This window comes from Herpailurus yagouaroundi, unplaced genomic scaffold (genome assembly GCF_014898765.1).
Source record: "Herpailurus yagouaroundi ecotype Mexico unplaced genomic scaffold, PumYag 220, whole genome shotgun sequence".
Classification (NCBI taxonomy): domain Eukaryota; kingdom Metazoa; phylum Chordata; class Mammalia; order Carnivora; family Felidae; genus Herpailurus; species Herpailurus yagouaroundi.
In genome coordinates this window covers 3,627,142-3,647,651 of record NW_024412451.1, presented here as the reverse complement: position 1 = coordinate 3,647,651, position 20,510 = coordinate 3,627,142, and the positions used below count along the sequence as shown (strand labels likewise).

Here is a 20,510-nt window from a genome sequence, read left to right as displayed (position 1 = left end):
CCTGGGTGGCTCAGTCGGTTGAGCGTCCGACTTCAGCTCAGGTCACCGTCTCACGGTCCGTGAGTTCGAGCCCCGCATCGGGCTCTGGGCTGATGGCTCGGAGCCTGGAGCCTGCTTCCGATTCTGTGTCTCCCTCTCTCTCTGCCCCTCCCCCGTTCATGCTCTGTCTCTCTCTGTCTCAAAAATAAATGTTAAAAAAAAATTAAAAAGAAAGTTGGCCTCAGAGAGTGGGGACCCTCCGTGACCTGGTGCAGCTCCGTCAGCCCGTTGTTTCACTCCTTCCAGTGCATGTAGAGGCCCAAGCTTGGGCTTTTGAACCTTTAAGTCAAAGAGGTTTTCATTCATCGGAAGTAACGGGAGACTTCTTGAAGCCAGCGGGGAAGTGGATTGCAGCTAACACGTCCCTGTTAGGGCCCAACCCAAGGGAGCTGGGCCCAGACATGAGTGTCACTTGGCTAAATATCCGTTGCAGGTGGCTTGGGTTATTGCCCTCCTCATTTTCCTAACAGACACCAGGGCTTAGGTTTCCTTGGGATTTCAGGCCCTGCCATTGCATGGAAAGCCAGAGCAGTCCCGGGAACCATAGCTTCTTGCCAAGGGAGGTGGGCCGCATCCCTGGGGGGTGCTGACTGGTGGCCCCTTTCACATCGGTTGATGCATCACGTACGGGCTTTTGTCACCCTCTGGCCTATCAGGAAGCCCTTGATAGACGCTCGGTGAATGAGTTTTTGATTAAAGACAACCCCTCCATTACCTCATTGGAGTTTTAGGTAACCCACGTTATTGCCTGTGAGAGTAGTCCCGTGTCTGTGTTGACGAAACTGAGCAAGAGGGTATGGAGAGCTGAGGCCGATGCTGGGTTTGTGTAGAACATGTCACAAGTGCTGCCCCCAGTCTGAACCTGGCCCTGTGCTGGACCCTTGGAAACTCAAGTGACCGCCAGCCTCTTCTCTGTCCTCCAGGAGTCCATAGTTGACTGGAAGTTAGCAAAGAGTTGAATACAGATAATTGCAGTTCTGTTTTTTTTTCTTCTTTTTTTTAAGTTTGTTTATTTATTTTGAGAGAGAATCTCAAGCAGGCACAGAGCCCCATGTGGGGCTCAGACTCACAAACCATGAGATCATGACTCGGGCCGAAACCAAAAGTCAGACGCTTGCCTGACTGCGCCACCCAGGCACCCCCAGATAATTGCAGTTCTTAAGGAAATTCTTTGGTGGTGTATGAGCAAGAAATCCTAGTAATCCTAGGCTAGGTTTTCTTTTAAGACGAAAATGTTAATATATTCTTTGTCTTAGTTGAATGTATGGTGAATGAAACCAAACCTATTTCCTCTGAAAAGATTCCAGACGAGCAAGAGGCTTGGTTCACAAGTTAAGTGATTTGATTTTCCTTTCTGGAATAATAGAAATTGGTCCTCCTTGGATGAGAACCAGCATCCTTCCAGCTGTCTGAAGCCTTGGTTGGCATGAGAAGTTGGTTAAGAAACTCTGTTGCTGAGAAACAGACTTCAGAGGTTCATCTGACAGGAGGAACTGGGATCAGATGGATGCCTTTACCAGGAACAGGAGCTGTGAGGTGCCCGGTGGCTCAGTCGGCTAAGCATCTAGCTCTCGATTTCGGCTCAGGTTGCGATGTAGAGGTTCGTGGGTTCGAGCCTGGGCTGTGCACTGACAGCACGGAACCTGCTTGGGGGTGTCTGTCTGTCTCTCTCTCTCTCCCCCTTCCCTCCACACACACACACACACACACACACACACACACACACACACACACATACCCACTCTCGAGTGCTGGCTTTCTCGCTCTCTAAATAAATAAATAAACGCTAAAAAAAACCAGGAGCAGCGTTCAGAGTGAGTGGGAGTGAAAAAGTAGCTGTTCAGGCGAAGGAAATGACACCGGACTCCGTGAGACTCTAGTAAGTAGGCCAGGTTTTTTCTCGATCAGCTTGTTTGAAGCTCTGCAGAAACGCTCTGCCTGAGGGGTTTGTGTGCTTGGACAAACCCTGGCGTGGATGCCGCACACCCCGGGATGAAGTGTTCCTGCTGGTGTTGCACGGCTTTGGAATTTCCTTCCCTTGGAATGATTCCCGTTGCTCTCTGTCCAACTGGGGAGAAGACCCTTTCCTTGGGGTTTTTCCCGGATTCTTTGGGCCTTTCTGTGCAAAAGTCTTTGGTGAGATTTTTGAACGTCTCATTTCCCTTTATTTGATCTTGGAAGGACTGTATTTGCCTCGTGTCTTTGCTTAAGGATAGTTTTTCCTCCTAGGCATTTGTTCTGGGCCAGGGTAGTGCTAAGCACGTGATTGACCACGGTCTCGGGAAATTCTTCCCAAGAGGATTCGGTCCTTCTCACAGGTTCTGTTTCTGTCTTCACCTCACAGTTGAAACCCGGACACAGACCGCGCCCAATGTCTTAATACCTCGCTTTGGTGTTTCTTGGAATGCTGTTTCCTTTGGTCGGTTTTCCGTACATCTGTCTTCCTTTTGCCAGCGCCGTTATAAATTTCGGGGAGGGGTTTTGGCGGTTGGCCTGTTGAGTTAATTATTCTCTTCCAGATGATTTCTAATTCTCCAGGGTCGAGGTTGAGAGTTGGGCCTGGAGTCAGAGAATCCAGGACTCGTTCCAGTTTTGCTCTGTGCTGTGACCTTGTAGGCGAATATCTTCTCCTGCCTGAGCCTCTGTGAAATGGGGGTACCGATGACTCACGACCAGAGTGGGTCTGCTACCGCGTTTCAGTGAGGGATGAGTGGATGTGAACTCAGCAGTCTGGTGCCTGGCATGGAAGTCGGCTGCTACAGGATGTTTGTAACGAATACTTCTCACTGCTTTCGGTGTATAAGACGCTGAGGTATCCTGGCAGGTTTTGTCGTTGAGGAAATCAGGGCCGAGAGGTAAGGCCCTCACGGGGGTGATGGAGCCCCCCCCTCCTCCCCGACCCCAGACTCCAGCTCTCTGCCTTCCTTGATAACCTCGCCTCAACTTGTTGAGGCGGTCCCCACTCAGGGCATCTTTTTTTCTTTAACTTACGGAAATTTTCTAGCATTTTCGTTAGAAGAGAAAAGCCATCATCTGCACATCACCTGGTCTCACAGTTATCTACATTTTGCCAATTTTGGTTCATCTCACTACATCCCCCATCTGCCTTGTGTATTTTTTTTAATGTTTGTTTATTTTTGAGAGAGAGAGAGAGAGAGCGCACGTGTGCATGCAGGTAGGGGAGGGGCAGAGAGAGAGGGAGACACAGAATCCAAAGCAGACTCTGGGCTCTGAGCTGTCAGCACAGATCCTGACGTGGGGCTTGAACCCATGAACCACAAGATATGACCTGAGCTGGAGTCAGATGCGTAACTGACTGAGCCACCCAGGCGCCCCTGCCTCGTGTATTTTCAATTTTTTTTTTTCAACGTTTATTTATTTTTGGGACAGAGAGAGACAGAGCATGAACGAGGGAGGGGCAGAGAGAGAGGGAGACACAGAATCGGAAACAGGCTCCAGGCTCTGAGCCATCAGCCCAGAGCCCGACGCGGGGCTCGAACTCACGGACCGCGAGATCGTGACCTGGCTGACGTCGGACGCTTAACCGACTGCGCCACCCAGGCGCCCCTTAAAGCAGATCCCAGATTTCACGTCATTTGACCTGCAGATTTTTTTTTTTTTTTTTTTTAACGTTCATTTATTTTATTTATTTATTTATTTATTTAATTTTAACGTTTATTTATTTTTTGGGGACAGAGAGAGACAGAGCATGAACGGGGGAGGGGCAGAGAGAGAGGGAGACACAGAATCAGAAACAGGCTCCAGGCTCTGAGCCATCAGCCCAGAGCCCGACGCGGGGCTCGAACTCGTGGACCGCGAGATTGTGACCTGAGCTGAAGTCGGACACTTAACCGACTGAGCCACCCAGGCGCCCCTGACCTGCAGATTCTTTAGTGCATATCTGTTACTTGGAGATTTTTAAAAATTATTATATTTATTTACTTATTTATTTATTTTAAAGTAGGCTTCACGCTCAGTGCGGAGCGCAACACAGGGCTTGAACTCAAGACCCTGAAATCAAGGCCTGAGCTGAGATCAAGAGTCCGGTGCTTAGCTGACTGAGCCACCGAGGTGCCCCAACGATTTTTTTTTTTTTTTAAACGTAACCGCAAAGCTATAATCCTATGTAACAAAATTGACAGTAACTACTTAATATTTCAAATACCCATTCCAAGTGCAGATTTCTCCATTTCCATTGGAGAAATTGACTTCTGGCTGTAGGTGCGTTCCCATCCGGGTCTCAGCACTGGACCGGCTCTTCTGCTCACGTTGAAGTGAGGGGTTGGGGGTGCTGGCGATCGGGCTTCTCGTGTCCCATGGTTGGTTTGCGCTTGGCTGCTCGGGTGGGGTGTTGTCTGTTACGTGGGCACATTACCATGGAGGTGGCGCGATGTCACAGTCTGTTGTGACACCACGTGAGAATATTGAGGGGAAGGGAGACATAGAGCCCCTTTGCTCTTGAGTTCTGGTCGATAAACCTAGGTAGTAAGGACACTGAAAACCATGTGCGAGGCCCAGAGGTTTATTTCAAGAATTTCCTGCCTCTGAAAATCCCTCAGTGAGGTGCCCCCCACCCCCCGGGGCTCCTTCATCTCGTCGGAAAGCGAGGGAAAGCCTCTGTGCCTTCGCTCCCAGTAAACAACTGTCCCACACGGTCGGATTTGGGGACTTCGGCAGTTAGGCCTGTCGTTAACCATTTGAAGAGGCAGAGCCTCCCCATAATTTGTGTGGTTTTGTCCCTAGTTAATGGGTCATTCCGAGCCTACCCAGGCAATTTGTTGAGCGTTTGGGCAGTTAATGGTCATAACCCTGACCTTCACATTAACCTAGCCGCCTGTTGTCAAGGGCTCTCATGATCTTCAGGTAACAGCCACTGCTCCCATGAGTGTCCACCTTTTGTTTTTTTTTTTTTGCCCCCACCCCCTTCTGTTTTTTTGCAAACCAGATCGATCCACAAACCCAGGCCCCTTTCAGTTTCCTTCCAGCTCTCTCGTCTAGAGAATTTCCATGTCGGGAAGCTTTGTTTTTTTAAGGGGCCTTTGTCCCTTCTTCCTGGGGCTCAGCTCTCCCTGTGCCTTTGCCTCCTGGTCACCCACTCGGTTACTTCCTCTTCCCAGCTAGATTAGAGCAGAGGAAGGGGACGTGTTGATTTGTCAGTTTTGTCAGGGTCTGTCGGGAGAGGATAGCGCGCACTCAGTCCGGCCAAGTGTAGCGGGAACTTGTTGGCCAGCAGTCAGCAGCGACCCCCAAGGGGAGTTGGCTGAAGCTTCTCTGTACAGAAAGTGCTTCCTGATGAGCAGCCCAGCCAGTTTAGGGTTATCCTTAAATCTGGTAGCTGCTTTTTGTGTGGTACTTTGTGCCTTTCTCATGTCAAGGGCTTTATCCACGTTAATCTCATTTAACCTTAACAACCCTGGTAGGTACTACAGTCACCCCATTCCACAGGTGAGAAAACCAAGGCGCTAAGTTACACGTACCAAGAGCGTAAGAAGCGGAGCTGGTGGTTGGTCACTTGGCCTGCAGAAAGCGGCCCCGTGCCCCACCCCGCCAGCCTGCTTTGAAGCCATGAGATTTCTTGACTGCGTGCTGTTTTTGCCAAGCCCGTGGTGTGTGTTGAATTCAGCACGCTCCTGTGCCCTGTGGAGTGGCCAAATAGGCATTCCTTAGAATGGGCACCCAGATCTAGTCTTTGACCCGAGAGGGAGGAGCTGGCTGTCACCAGCTCTGTGAGTGGGAATTTAAATGCCCTGGAAGCTTAGTGCGGGAGGCACGAGACAGATCTGACCCTCGGCAAGCCGGTGGCTTCTTCCCGTTCCCTCCTGGACACCCGTTCCAAGTCAGTCCCCCAGCTTTGGTCGGTTGCCTGTCCCCGATGGCCCCGGCGGGCCGACCCTGGGACATTGCCAGTCCGGGCTCTGGGAATAAGGTCGTCCCTGCTCAGGCTGACGCCTCAGGCTTTCTCCTGCTTACTGGTCTCAAGAGGGCTTGGCAGGTCTAGATTGAAATGATTAGCGCAGTGGGGCTTCCCCCACTTTTCTTGAGGGATTATGTCACAGTCTATTAGGCAAGCTCCCTCGGTATTTAATCCCACTCTGACATGGGCTTTGCTGGCAGTCTGTGAGGTGGCACCTCTGAAGCCTGGCTGCTGTTCCTGGAGCCTGCTTTTGTGCCGGCGTGTCAGTGGTCCCCGGGGATTTCTGCCCCTGTCCCGGCTGGTTCGGTTTTCTTGGTTTTTGTTCTTTCCCCTTATAAGGAAGACAGACCCCATGTTCATACACAAGTTAAGCTGGGAATTTCCTGTGTTATCAGAGGGCACCCCCTCAGGTGACCAGAGGTTAGCCCAGGGCTCCGAGAAGTTTGAGAGCACAGCATGGCCAGATGGCACTGAGGACGCACAGTGGGCACTGGAGGGTCACCGGCCTGGTGTCCCTTGCGGTCTCCCATTTTCCCTTCGTAAGTCGCCAGCAGGTTTTTTGTTTCTGTTTTTTAAATACTGTTTGTCAATTTTCCCCAAGTCCGTGTAAAGAAACAAAGTTCTAAGTATTCGTGACCCATTTAGTAAAAAGTTGCAGGATAGATTCTCACTGAGCCCAGATATCCTGGAGGTGTTCGTACAGGTAACGCAGAGCCCCTCTTTCGCTGAAAGTCTTTGGAGGGTGGATTTGAACACTGTGCTTCCTTGCTTTGGGAAGTCCTTCGGCATGAAAGGGCTTTCTTCAGGAATCATTCTTTTTTTTTTTTTTTTTTTTTTTTTTAAGTTTATTTATTTTGAGAGAGTATGTGTACGAGTGGGGGAAGAGCAGAGAGAGGGGGAGAGAGAATCCCAAGCAGTCTCTGTGCTGTCAGCACAAAGCCCGATGCTGGGCTTGAACTCCCAAACCATGAGATGAAGTTGGACACTTAACCGAAGGAGCCACCCAAGTGCCCCCTAGGAATCTTTCTTGATGGTGGTGAGGACTTTGGAGTCGCTCGGGTGGTCTTTGTAGCCAGCCCCCGGGTGTTAGGTGTAGACCCGGCCCGCGTATTCAAGCAAGCTGGCTTGTGGGTGCAGGACAGGGATGGAGCCTGACCCTGACCCTGGGCAAGACCTTGGCCTGCCCTGTCACGCTGTGGGCGGAGGTAAGGGAGTGTCTGCAGTGTCTGCCCTTGACAAGTCCCATCACCTGTCCTCCCTTTGCGGTCCACCTGCCTGAGAGGAGAGCGTTCACGGCGTCTTGCCATCCCTTCCACTCTGTAGGCTGCTTCTGGCTCCATGAGGGTCTTTTGCTCTGGGAGTCTTATTTTCTTTCATCAGGGCTTCTGGGAGCCCGGGCCCTTCTCGTCTTCCTGTGTCCCCTCCGTCCCCACCTGCCCGAAGATTCTGGCCGCTTCTCCGACATGTCCCCCTGAGCTTTTTCCTTTCCAGACTTGGTTAAGAGTGATGCGCTTTTTAGCTTTTCTTCGTGGAGTACGGGCCTCCATCCCCGCCATCCTCGGTTTGTCTCTGGGCCTTCCTCAGCTCCATTTTGTCTGTCTGTCTCCCTGTGTTTCTCCTGAGGTGTGGCAAGCTGGTCTGCCCACGGTGTTCCCGGCAGGGAGGGACGTGCGTCCTGTTTGCTGCGGGAACCACACCCTGGCCTCTGCCGTGGTTCCAGGCAGCAGGGAGCCTGCCCTGCTCCCTCCGGCTGGAGAGCTCCCCGAAACCAGTTTCCCCAGTCGGGTGGCACTTTTACTGTGGGCAAGGCCACTCCAGCCGAGGCAGCTTCGTCCCACACCCCGTTCCGTGGGCCGCACCCAAGCCCAAGCCGGAAGGTGCCTCACTTGTCAGGAATGCCGGCTCCTCCCCGCTTTACTCTGCATCTTTCTGCGGGGCTGCCCCCCACCCCCCCACCCTGGCGATTTGCAAGGAGACGACCCGAGACGCACGTCGGTCACCTCCCTGACTTGTTTCCTTTGAAACATCTGAACAAATTTTGTGTCCCGCGTTGTGTGTGAGAGAGCTGCCCTTGACCTCTGCCGGGCTGTCTGTGGGGTTGGGGCCGCTTGGGTTTTAAGCTGACCTGACCGCTTTGAATGGGGAATGAGAATTAAGAGAGGCTCCTTGACATTTGGGGAGCAGCGCCACCCGGGGCGGACAAAGGGGGTTGCGTGAGTGAAAGGACGCGAAGGACTCTTGGAGCATCACCAGTGTGGTGTTTCTCTACGAAGCCCCGTAGAACCTGCGGGGGCTCTGGGGGCGGGCTTGTTCCCACTCTGACCCCGGGCCCGTCTGGGCAGCAAGGTCTTTTCTGCCTGGATTAGATCCTTTCATGGTTAGCCTTTCGGATCCTGGGTTCATTATGCCCCTGTTTACGTTCTCTTCGTTCTCTTCTGGGGTCCTAGTTAATGGAGAAGAAAGGAATTTTTTTTCTTCTCACACACCCTCTTCCATGGCCACGCATGAGGAACTGTGGGAGCTTTTAGAAAAGATTTGCGGAATTTATTTTATTTTTATTTTTTAAACCAACTCCTGTACTTGTGACAACTGTCTCTGTGGGTTTGGCCAAAAACTGGATTCTTTTTCCAGTTGCTTTCCTTCTTAACCCTATTTATCCCCTTCCCTCCTCCCCACCCTGTAGATATTTAGAATGTTCTGTGGGCAGCAACTGTCATGTTTGGAGAGTGCTTTTATTTTTGAAAGTACTAGGGATGGGGGTGACGTGGGGGCAGTGACAAAATCAGGAAATCTGTAGGAAGGGGAGCCAGAAGGGATACCGGGGGTCGGCAGCAGTGGAGTGCGGGGGACCCGACCCTGACAGTTGTTAGGAGGGGACGTCAGGAAGGGTTTGGGGCCTGGGACCCTTCGCTCACCCCTTCCCCTTTCTTCACCTGCTCGGTTGCCCCCCCGGCTCCCCAGCCCAGAGCTGTGCAGCCCAGGCTGTGGGTCAGACCTCTGGAGACCAGAGCTTGTCACTGGTAGTTCTTACGGGGCTTTGGTGAAATACATAGTGTCCTTGGGCACAGCCCGAGCCTGCTTGTGGGTCGGGTCCAGGAGACCGGGGGCCGCCTCTGGTTTAGAACCACGGCCCTGTCCCCACTGTGCACAGCCACCACCCTCAGCTCACAGGACACATCCATAGGACTAGGACCAAGCCCGTGACCTCAGGCCGCTATGCACCACTGCACTCTGGGACGGATGCTAATCCGTGTTCCCTGAGAGACAGCAGCCTCTCTGGTCAAGTAAGTCCTGGAAATGCTCTTAAAGCAGGGCTGCGCAGGCTTCTGGACGGTAAGACCTCTGGGAACTTCCATTAGAGCATTAAGCACTGTGATGCCCCACGGTGGGGATTTCCTCCCCTCATTTGACCACAGAACCTTGTCGCTTTTCTTCTTTAGAATTCGAGGTCCTTGGAGCACTCTGAGAAATACTGACTTAGGGTAGTCCCCGTATCAGTGGCTGCACCTTGAAAATCCAGCGGTGTCGGGCCCCCACCCGCTGTCCCCCAGCCAGGTTACACGAGAGTAGGCGCAGTCCTTGGGGAGGGGGGAGCCGAGAGGCAGCGGCCCCCAGTCCTCCCGAGGAAGGCCTCGCTCTCTTCCTGTCCACCGGGGCCACCCCGCAGCTCTTGGACATCCCCTCTCACACCCCGGCTTCATACTGGCTTTGGGATTGGTTATAGGGAAGATGGTGAGTTGGAAGAAGGTGAACTGGAGGATGATGGGGCCGAGGAGACCCAGGACACCTCCGGAGGGCCCGAGAGGAGCCGGAAGGAAAAGGGGGAGAAGCACCATAGCGATTCGGACGAGGAGAAGTCTCACCGGAGGCTGAAGCGGAAGCGGAAGAAAGAGAGGGAGAAGGAGAAGAGGAGGTCGAAGAAGAGGAGGAAATCCAAGCACAAAGTAGGTCTGGGAGGGTGCGCCGGGGCCGGGCTGCGTGCACCGGGCCGGAGCAGAGCCCCGGGGGCCGAGCTCGCCTCGGAGGCCAGAGGGCACGCGTAATAGTGGTGCTTATTCCTTCCCCAAATTGGATAAACAGTTTTATTTTTCTTTAAAGAGTCCGTGGCTCATGCTCCATTGCCACCAAATGCCCTTAGGTGAGGTGTTTGGCAGGGAGCGCTGGGCCCTTCCGGCACATTCCGGCAGCGTCTGTCCCTGGGCTGACACTGCCCGCAGCGGAATCACTAAGTCCGTTTCTTCTGCCACTGCAGCGCCACGCTTCTTCCAGTGATGACTTCTCGGACTTTTCAGATGACTCGGATTTCAGCCCCAGCGAGAAGGGGCACCGCAAGTACAGAGAGTACAGCCCCCCGTATGCACCGGTGAGTATCTGCCTCGCAGGGGCCCCCGCGGAGCCGGGTAAACCGCCCTTGTTTGCTAAGCACTTGCTGCCTGCTGGGCATTCTTGCACCGCGTGTTACGTGGGTTTTAAGCCTGCAAGATGAGATACTGTTTTTATCCCCGTTTTACAGGTGAGGAAAACAGAGCCGGGAAACCAGCCAGGTGGCAGCCTTGTAGTGTAGGAGCTGGGGTTCGAGCCCAGTCAGTGGCTGATCTCCATTAGCCATCCTGAGACTTCCCTCTTCTTCCCGTGGCCTTGGCAGGACTCAGGATGTCCCCGTCCCCCAGAAATCTGCTGATTTATCCTTGGTGTAGCTGACCGTTGTCCACCATTCAGAAATGACCTGTTGTGGAAAATTGGAGCAAATGATCTCAAGGGCCGTAGAGTCAGAAGTCAGATGTTTATCTTGTTATAACACGGAGCTTAAATGGGCATTTAGATTATTTGTTTGGTTTCTGTACTGTTTTTTCTCCCCAGCAAAATCGGTAAGAAAAATTGATGTAGATTTTCAAGTTTTGATGAAAAATGCTTCTAAAGTTAGTAGCTCTAAAATACATCCCTGTGTCCCATGACTCAGCATCATCTGTCCTAACGAATAATTCAATCATATAATGTTACTCTTGACGTTGATATGCTAGCAGAGATTCAGACTTTCAACCTGAGACAAGAAATGGAGGGCACACCACAGCTTCGATTAGGAACTAGAGTTTGAGGCTTTTTTTTTTTTTTTTTTTAAGATTTTATATTTAAGTAATCTCTACCCCCACATGGGGATCGAACTCACAACCCCGAGAGCGAGAGTCACACGTGCCACTCACTGAGCCAGCCAGGCACCTGGGGTTGAGGGATTTTAAGGTCTGCTAATGTAGTCCTATGTGTCTATATACTTACGTTCTGTATTTTCTCATAACGAGTGTGGATTTTTTATTTTTTTAAAATTATTTGTTTACGTAGGCTTCACACCCAGCACGGAGCCCAACATGGGGCTTGAACTCATGACCCTGGGATCAAGACCTGAGTTTGAGCTCAAGAATTGGATACTTAACCGACTGAGCCACTCGGGCGCCCCACGAGTGTGGGTCTTTTAAATTAATATAGATTGTTTCTTAGAACAGTTTTAGGTTTGTAGAAAATTGAGCAGATGCCTTAAATGTTTATTTACTTTTTTTTTTACTTTTTTTTTTAACGTTTATTTATTTTTGAGACAGAGAGAGCAGGAAAGGGGGAGGGTCAGAGAGAGAGGGAGACACAGAATCGGAAGCAGGCTCCAGGCTCCGAGCCATCAGCCCAGAGCCCGACGCGGGGCTCGAACTCACGGACTGTGAGATCGTGACCTGAGTCGAAGTCGGACACTCAACCGACTGAGCCACCCAGGCACCCCAATGTTTATTTAGTTTTGAGAGAGAGAGAGAGAGAGAGACAGAGAGACAGAGCATGAATGTGGGGGGGGGAGGTGGAGAGGGAGGGAGACACAGAATCTGAAGCAGGCTTCAGGCCCTGAGCTTGCCAGCACAGAGCTCTATCAATGCGGGACTTGAACTCACGAGTTGTGAGATCATGACCTGAGCTGAAGTCAGAAGCTTAACTTGAGCCACCCACGTGTCCCTCTCCTGTTAACGCTTTACGTTATTATGGTACATTTGTTGTAATTGATGAGCCAGTATTGATGCATGGCTATTAATCAAAGCTTATGGTTATACTAAGGTTCCCTCCTCTGTGTTTTACAGTTCTTTTGTTTTCGACAAATGCTCATGTTATGTATTCATCATACACTATCATATAAAATAGTTTCAGTTCCCTAAAAATCCCCTGTGCCTTACCCCCTCCCTCCTCCCTGAGCCTCTGGCAACCCACAGTCTTTTTCTGTCTCTGTTGTGTTGCCTTTTCCAGAATGTCAGAGAGCTGGACTCCTACAGCGTATAATTTTTTCGGATCAGTTTCTTTTACTTAACAGTATGTGTGTGTGGTTTTCCTGTGTCTTTCCGTAGCCCCGTGGTTCATCTCTTTTAACCAATGAATAATACTCCATTGTCTGGATGGACCCCAGTTTATTTGTTTACTAAAGGCCATCTTGGTGCTTTCCATTTGCGTGTGTGTGTCTGTCTCTGTCTAACTTCATCCGATATCTCTTTGCACTAACACACTTTGGAAAGCATCATTTAATAGCTTTCTAGTTTGGTTGCCAAGTAGATTATTAATTGAATTCCAAGGCCCCAAGAAAAGGTTGACCAAGGAGCACCCCTCTTGGGGGTGCCTGGCTGGCTCCGTGGGTGGAGCGCGCGACTCTTGATCTCCAGGTTAAGATCGAGCCCCATGTTGGGTGTAGAGATTACTTTTATTTATTTATTTCCTTATTTACTTATTATTATTTTTTAAATATTCATTTTTGAGAGAGCAGGGGGAGGGGGGGCAGGGAAAAAGGGAGACAGAGGACCTGAAGTGGTCTCTGTGTCGACAGCAAAGCCTGATGTGGGGCTGAAACTCACAAGCTGGAGTCTGCCGTTGAACCAACTGAGCCACCCCGGCGTCCCTAGACGGCATCCCCTAGACGGCGTCCCCTATAAATAAATAGATGGGTCGATAGGTAGATAGATGTGGGCATCTTGGTGGCTCAGTCGGTTCAGCGGCAGACTCTTGATTTCAGCTCAAGTCATGATTTCAGTTTTGTGAGTTTGAGCCTCATGTCGGGCTCTGTGCTGACAGCACAGAGCCTGCCTTGGGATTTTCTCTCTCTGCTCCTCCCCCACTTGCTCTCACTCTCAAAATAAATACATAAAAAGGCGCACCCCTGTTGCCTACCAGGCCTCCTCCCCAAATGAGATTGCATATCCCTGGGCAATAGCCCTTTCTCTCCCCTCCCCAGTTCTTCAGGGATCGTGGGGTCCGTGTTTCTAAATTTTCTTTCAAGCCATGGCTCTTTCTGAAGAACAGAAACGTCTGAGCCCACCGCCCAGCTCTCGCTCGTCTGGGAACCAGTGCCCCGAGTGCTGGGGCTGGTGTGTCGCCGCCGGGGGGGCAGAGGCCCCCAGACAGTGCATCGGTTAAGGGAACGGCGGGGATCTTGGCAGTCCGGGCCCAGGGCCCCGGGGCCGCCTCACGCCCTCTCTCCATCAGTCCCACCAGCAGTACCCCCCGTCGCACACCACGTCCCTGCCCAAGAAGGCCTACTCCAAGATGGACAGCAAAGGCTACGGCATGTACGAAGACTACGAGAACGAGCAGTACGGGGAGTACGAGGGCGACGAGGAGGAGGATATGGGCAAGGAGGACTATGACGACTTCACCAAAGAGCTGAACCAGTACCGGCGCGCGAAGGAGGGCAGCGGCCGGGGCCGAGGTGAGGCCCTGCCGCCTCGGGGGGGGGCGGGGGGGAGGGGGTCCGAGCAGATCCGCGGCGGGGGCTCGGGGTGCAGTGTGGGGCCCAGTGCTGCCGAGCCTCCGGTGCGGGAGGAGAGGCCGGCAGTGGTTTCGGTGCAGGGGTGAGTACAGGGGAAGGGCGGGGGCTGCACACGCAGGGCCCTGAGAAGAAGCCCCAGTGCTAGGCCTGTGCTTGGGACGCAGCCAGGCTGGTGGGAGGCGGGGAGACGCCCTCGTGGCTGAGGGTTGTTTTCTTCATTCACTTCCTGCTCAGCTGTGAGGAGCGAGAGAAAAGGGCCAGCTTGTCAGATACAGGCCAGGGTAACGGACAGCTGGCTGCCCCAGCCTCCTCCCCACTCCTCCCAGCTCCTATCACCCAACAAGGTGTGCAGCCTCTGAACCTTGAACTGTGGCAGTTAGGAGGTGAGGGAGGGCGGAGCACTGGAAACCTTCTAGAACTGGCTCCTGCCTGCGAGGTTTTGCAACCCACAAGGGTTCCTGGGACCTGATAGCTCAGCAGTACTCAGCCCTGACTAAGGCCCAGCTTATTGTTAGCGTGGCTGCTCATTCATTTTCTTGGCAAGTCTTCCCCGGACACCTCCCTGGACAAGCCCTGCTCTTTGGGGAGATTCTAGACCAGTGCCGTCCGATAGAAAGACAGTGTGGGACACCTGGGTGGCTCAGTCAGTTAAGTGTCCAAGTTAGGCTCAGGTCATGATTTCATGGTCCATGAATGCGAGCCCTGCATTGTGATCTGTGCTCACAGCTCACAGCCTGGAGCCTGCCTCACATTCTGTGTCTCCCTCTCTCTCTCTACCTCACCCCACTCGTGTGTGCGTGCTGTCTCTCTCTCTCAAAAAATGATTAAAACATTTAAAAAGAAAAAATATATAACACAAATCACCGTAGAATTTAGAATTTTCTAGCAGTCCCATTGAAAAAATAAAAGGAAACAGATGAGATTAATTTAAATTTTTTTTATGTTCATCCATTTTTTTTTTTAACACTTACTTATTTTTGAGACAGAGACAGAGCATGAACACGGGAGGGGCAGAGAGAGAGGGAGACAGAATCTGAAACAGGCTCCAGGCTCTGAGCGGTCAGCACAGAGCCCGACGCGGGGCTCGAACTCACGGACCATGAGATCATGACCTGAGCCGAAGTTGGCCGCTTAACCGACTGAGCCACCCAGGCGCCCCTGTTCATCCATTTTTGAAAGAGCACAAGCAGGGATGGGGTGGAGAGGGGGCGGCGGGGGATACAATCTGAAGCAGGCTTCAGGCTCTGAGCGGTCAGCACAGAGCCCGATGCGGGGCTTGAACTCGTGAACCGTGAGATCATGACCTGAGCCAAAGTTGGATGCTCAACCGACTCAGCCACTCAGTCGCCCCAGATGAGATTAATTTTAACAGTTTATTTTATCTACCTCATATACTCCAAATCTTACTTTAACACATTATCCAAACAGATAGATGTGGTATTTTATGTTCTGCCTTTCTCTCTCTGTTTTCTCTCTCTCTCTTTTCTTAATGTTTACTGCAATTGTATTTTTTTTGTTAATGTTCACTTACTTAAAAACATTTTTTTTTTTGACATTTATTTATTTTTGAGAGACAGAGCGTGAGCAGAGGAGGGACAAAGAGAGAGGGAGACACAGAATCTGAAGCAGGCTCTAGGCTCCTAGTTGTCATCACAGAGCCCGACGCAGGGCTTGAACTCACGAACCGTGAGATCATGAGATCATGACCTGAGCCGAAGTCCAGTGCTTAGCCGACTGAGCCACCCACGTGCCCCAGTGTTTACTTATTGTGAAAGATAGAGAAATTGTGTGTGTGAGCAGGGGAGGGGCAGGGGCAGGGGGTGGGGGGAGAGAATCCCAAGGAGGCTCCACACTGACAGCTTGAAGCCATGAATATCAAAATCATGACCTGAGCCAAAACCAAGAGTCAGGTCCTCAACCGACTAAGCCGCCCCGGCACCCCCGCTCTTTTTCTTTCCCTTTGTTTTTTTTTTTTTTAAATGATGTTCTGTAAACCCAGTGTGTGTTTCACCCTTGCAGCATCTCTTAGTTTGGTCGTGTTACAGGGGCTCCGTAGCCACAAGTAGCTGGACAGTGAGTGCAGCTTTCAACGCACAGATGCCCTTGTGGCTGTGTAGTGAGTGCCATAGCAGGTGCACATCCAGAATGCCGAGGGGACCTGGGCTGGGAACCATGGGACCTTCTGCCTGGAGCTGCTAGGAAGGCTTGGGGAGGAGGAGGAAATGACCGACCTCGGGGGTGGAAGATGGGCTGCCTTCTCTCCTGCTGGGGGCATCTGCTCACCATCTGAATCGCCCTGCAGGCAGCCGAGGCCGTGGCAGGGGCTACCGGGGCCGAGGCAGCCGCGGAGGATCTCGAGGCCGAGGCATGGGCAGGGGCAGCCGTGGAAGGGGCAGGGGCTCCGTGGGAGACCACCCGGAGGACGAAGAAGACTTCTACGAGGAAGAGATGGAAGTAAGCTCTCCTCCAGTCCCGGGAGAAAGTGGGGGGCTGGTGGGCGCTTTTGGGGGAAACCTTGGAAACAGTGGAAGGAAAGCACTGGGTGGCAGTTCTCTGTGTTTCCACATTCGTTTCTTATTTCGGAATAGAGGAAACCTTCACATGGTTCAAAATTGGAAAGGTACCAAAGCTGTGAAAACTCTCCCCACTACTGCTGCCCCCGGCAGCTTAGTTCCCATCCCTGGAGACAAGTTTCCTGAGTGCCTTCTGGAAACGTTTGATGCCTTTGCAGTCAGGTGCTTGTTTATTCACGCCCCCCTACACACACGCACACAGCTTCCACATTCATTGTTATATCCCTGCCCGAGACTTTTCCCTGGTGGTCCGTTGTTGCAGCCACAGCTGTCTTGTGTAGGAGGAGCCCGGTGGGATTTACCTGGGGGGAGGGGAGAGGAGTTGTAGGGGTGAAGACAGTACCAGAGGTCAGACACCCTCCTCCACCTTAGGCTGTCGCATGTAAGAGGGGGCATAAGCAGGTGGCCTTGGGTGGGTCCTCTGCCCTTCTGAATCTGGCGTTCAGCCAAATAAAAAGGCGTAAGGGGACAGAGAGCACAGTTAGGGACAGTGCTCGTTGTTCCCTGCACGCCACCTGCTTCTCGCCTCCTTTCTGGAACCCTAGTATGGAGAAAGTGAGGAGCCGATGGGAGATGAGGACTATGACGAGTACTCCAAGGAACTGAGCCAGTACCGCCGGTCCAAAGATGGCCGAGGACGAGGTGGGCAGGGGGCCCAGGAGGTGACGGGTCGGCGGGGCTCCTTCCGGCCCGGGATCCTGGGGAGAGGCAGCAGGTGAATGCCATCTCTCTCCCCTGCAGGGTTAAATCGAGGCCGTGGCCGGGGTTCCCGAGGTCGAGGGAAAGGGATGGGCCGGGGTCGCGGCCGAGGTGGCAGCCGAGGAGGGATGAACAAGGGCGGAATGAATGACGACGAAGACTTCTATGACGAGGACATGGGCGTGAGTTGACCCTTCATTCGGATCTGAGATACTTAGCCGAGGCCCCCTTCTCGGACTTTTCCTTTTCTTGAACAAGTTGGCCTCTGAGGCCTGTTCATCCTCCTGCTCCCGTCCGCTCTTCTCCATGGGACAGATGAGCTCTCGTCAACTCTCATGGTGGGTGTGCTGCTGGTGAGACCCTCTGTTTTTAAAACCACATCTCTGTAGCACCTGCATCTCCGAGGTGTGGAAGGTTCTAGGTGACCCATCCAGGCAGCCTGGAGAGTTTGCCCTCTGGGAGGTGGATGCGTTCCTGCACAGCTGTGTGGTGCCCTTCAGCTGCCCACAGCTCCGAGTGGCAGAACTTGTGTCTGTGCCAGCGCCCCCTGCCTTGGGGCTCACACCCCGCACGGCCATGACACTGCTCTTGTTACGAGAAGACGCTTCTGTCGAGGGAATGCTCGTGCCCACCAGCCGACTTCTGTCACTCCCTCGGAACCCGCCTCCCCCAGCCTGCGTTGTCCCACCAACCCTTCCTTTTCACTCCCCTTTATGCTCACACTCTGTGTTCCTGACAGGATGGTGGCGGGAGCTACCGGAGGAGCGACCATGACAAGCCCCACCAGCAGTCCGACAAGAAGGGCAAAGTCATCTGCAAATACTTCGTGGAGGGGCGGTGTACGTGGGTAAGGGGCCAGTTACAGTGCCTGGCTGCCGGAGCAAGGCAGCCACCTCACGGAGGATGCTCAGACCTCTGGGAATGTTCTAGAAGCCACACTAATTGGGGGCGGTGGCCGGGTAAGGGTGGAAGTGATCGCCTACAAGAGATGCTGGGGAAGACGCTCTTGCAGAGATGTAACGTGCTCTGGTGAAGTTACTGGACTTTAGCGTTGGAAAGGGAATTTGTTACGACCTCTAGATAAAAAGGCAGGTGGGGTGAAGCAGGCCAGCCTTGAATTTCACAGCAGAGTTCAATACCAGAAGGTGGGCCGATGACCGCAGAGCTCTGAGGGTGTAACCCGGTGTGAGTGCCGCCAGCCTTGTATTCAAGTGCGATGGCAGCGGACAGACAACGGCACACACATGCCCAGGAAATGCCGCACCGCATGATAAGTCTTAGGAAAAACTGTGCATTTCGAACAAATACGAACAAATGCGTACACGTGTAAAAAACACTCTGTGTTACAGTTCCGATTCATATTATTTTTAGAAGCTTGTAATACATCCAACGCAAAATGAGTAGCTACTCCTGAGAGTAAGGGGAAACAGCCATAGGACAATTTCTATATTTTGTTCACCCGGGTGGTGTTCTGAGTGTGTCTGTGGATAATGGAAAATCAAGCCCCACTAGCTTAAACGCTCAGACATTGTTCCTCTGAGGTGAGGGATGTTGGTGCCCGGGTCAGTGGCACCCTGGGGAACTCAAGCTCCTTCTTCCTTCCTGCTTTTAAGAATATCCGCCATCTTTGCCGGTCCCACAACGGCTGCTGTGGCTCCGGGCGTCCCATCTAAGGGCTGAGAGGAAAGATGGGTGAAGGGGTTTGATTTTTCTTTTAATTGAAGCAGTATTGTCCTCCCTCGGGGACGTTGGCTTATATTTCATCGGCCACAGTATCTCCACACGAGCCTGGAGAATGTGTTTGTAGCCGGGCACGTTCTTCCCAAACAAAACGGAGGTTGCGTTAGGAAGGAAGAAGCGTGGCCGTCGTGCAGCAAATGGTGAAAAATAGTGGCTGCAGGGAGGGAGAGGGAGAATAAGAACAAAGCGGTGCGGGGCAGCCGAGCGGAGCCTGGATGAACGGGGACGTGGGGCGGGGAGGCAGGGCCCGAGCGAAGGGAGCGCAGCTTTGTCAGAACTTTCAAGGTGGTGGGAAGCCACGTCGTGAGCCCTCCCTGCCCTGTTGGGGGGGGGGGGCGGGGGATGTGTCCCTGCCATTGGTCCCTCCATGCTTCAGCGGTGACAGAGGAGGACTTCCCGTTGCAGGTGGGCGTCGGCGAGGGCTTAGCGTGGCACCCCCTTAACCTTTTCCCGCCTCTCTTCCAGGGAGACCACTGTAATTTTAGCCACGACATCGAGCTACCAAAGAAGCGCGAGCTGTGCAAATTTTACATCACCGGCTTTTGTGCCAGAGCCGAGAACTGCCCCTACATGCACGATATCCTTTGGCGCTCACGCGTGACCTGCCGCAGCGCGCAGGACCTCCCCCGTCCTCCCCGGTGACGGCGGCTGGCCCGCGCCACCCGCGCCGGCCCTCCGCGCCTGCGCTCCGTCCGCCTCTCCGGGCGACCCCTCGCGGTCTGTCGCGTGGCAGAGGTGCCGTCCCTGTCCTGCAGACGAGCGAACTAACCACTCACGCGTCTGCTCTCTTTACGGGTACCCTCAAGGCTGTTTGTAGTGCCCTCGTCTGTTCCCTTCCTGAGACTTCCCCAGTTGGCCGTGTGGCCTTGGGCAAATCCTCGACCTGAATCATTCCCGGGGAGTCAGGACCTGCGGACGCGGCCCCGAGGCCAGCGTGGTGCGGGCAGGAAGCCCTCCGGAGGGAGAGTCCTGAGAAAGCGGGCTCTTGTCGGGTCTGCTGCGAGCACGTCATGCAGCCCCCGAGCGGGTCACTTCACCTCTCTGGGTGTCCGTTTCCCCATCTCCAAGACAGAAGGGGCTGGATTCCGTGCTCGGGTGGGTTCTGCGACACGATACGTTTGCCTTCACGTGCCCGTGAACGTGATTTCCCATGTAAGTTGTACCACACGACGGGGAACTGCATCAACGGGGACGACTGCATGTTCTCCCACGACCCCCTGACCGAGGAGACGAGAGAGCTCTTGGATAAGGTAACGTTTGGGGGTAATGTGGGGCCACAGCCGCCACTGTGGTGTGCAACCAGGAGGTGCGCCTCCCCTTGACCTGGAGCGTCCGTCTGGCGTCTGTGCGGGACCAGAATTCCCACTTGCCTCGATCTGGAGCTGGGCCGTCTGAGGGAGGGAACGGGGGCTGTTTTCTCTGCGGGGAGAACTGAGGTGCTCTCGCGTGTGTCTTCTCTCCAGCCAGGGCGGTTTTCGTGGCGGGGCGGCGGGCGGTGGGGGGGCAGCGGTGTGAAAGGGACGTTGCTTGCAAACACATCTTGCGTTGCTTAGCCATCTTTTAGAGAGAGCCCGTGATGCACGAGGAGGAGAGCGAAACTTGGGTGGGTTGTATTTTGATGGAAACGTCAGATGCTTCCTCCTAAGACTTAAGGATTCCGTTACGCAGCCGACAAAGTGCAGGGTAATTGGAGGTTCTCGGGAGAGAGCGGCTTCTCCCATGCTGTGCCAGGCCTTCCTCCCCAGCCAGGCGATGTTTGAGACTC

At 53.2% G+C, this 20,510-nt stretch overlaps 1 protein-coding gene and 1 long non-coding RNA gene across 8 annotated transcripts in view; one reads left to right on the top strand and one right to left on the bottom strand.

Moving 5' to 3' along the window:
• Nucleotides 1-6,868, bottom strand: part of LOC121018675 (uncharacterized) — a 12,347-nt gene extending 5,479 nt beyond the window's left edge. Inside the window, exon 1 of the long non-coding RNA XR_005785278.1 lies at nucleotides 4,205-6,868. This is a non-coding gene — a long non-coding RNA (uncharacterized LOC121018675). The remainder of the gene's footprint in view (nucleotides 1-4,204) is intronic.
• Nucleotides 1-20,510, top strand: part of ZC3H4 (zinc finger CCCH-type containing 4) — a 45,427-nt gene that overhangs the window by 9,535 nt on the left and 15,382 nt on the right. For all 7 annotated transcript variants that reach the window (XM_040457512.1, XM_040457505.1, XM_040457506.1 and 4 more), the window contains 9 exons: nucleotides 9,678-9,897; nucleotides 10,206-10,316; nucleotides 13,451-13,673; nucleotides 16,036-16,187; nucleotides 16,852-16,948; nucleotides 17,048-17,187; nucleotides 17,745-17,852; nucleotides 19,211-19,322; nucleotides 19,886-19,995. In XM_040457512.1, the coding sequence (XP_040313446.1) occupies nucleotides 9,678-9,897; nucleotides 10,206-10,316; nucleotides 13,451-13,673; nucleotides 16,036-16,187; nucleotides 16,852-16,948; nucleotides 17,048-17,187; nucleotides 17,745-17,852; nucleotides 19,211-19,322; nucleotides 19,886-19,995 (1,273 nt within the window). The remainder of the gene's footprint in view (nucleotides 1-9,677; nucleotides 9,898-10,205; nucleotides 10,317-13,450; nucleotides 13,674-16,035; nucleotides 16,188-16,851; nucleotides 16,949-17,047; nucleotides 17,188-17,744; nucleotides 17,853-19,210; nucleotides 19,323-19,885; nucleotides 19,996-20,510) is intronic.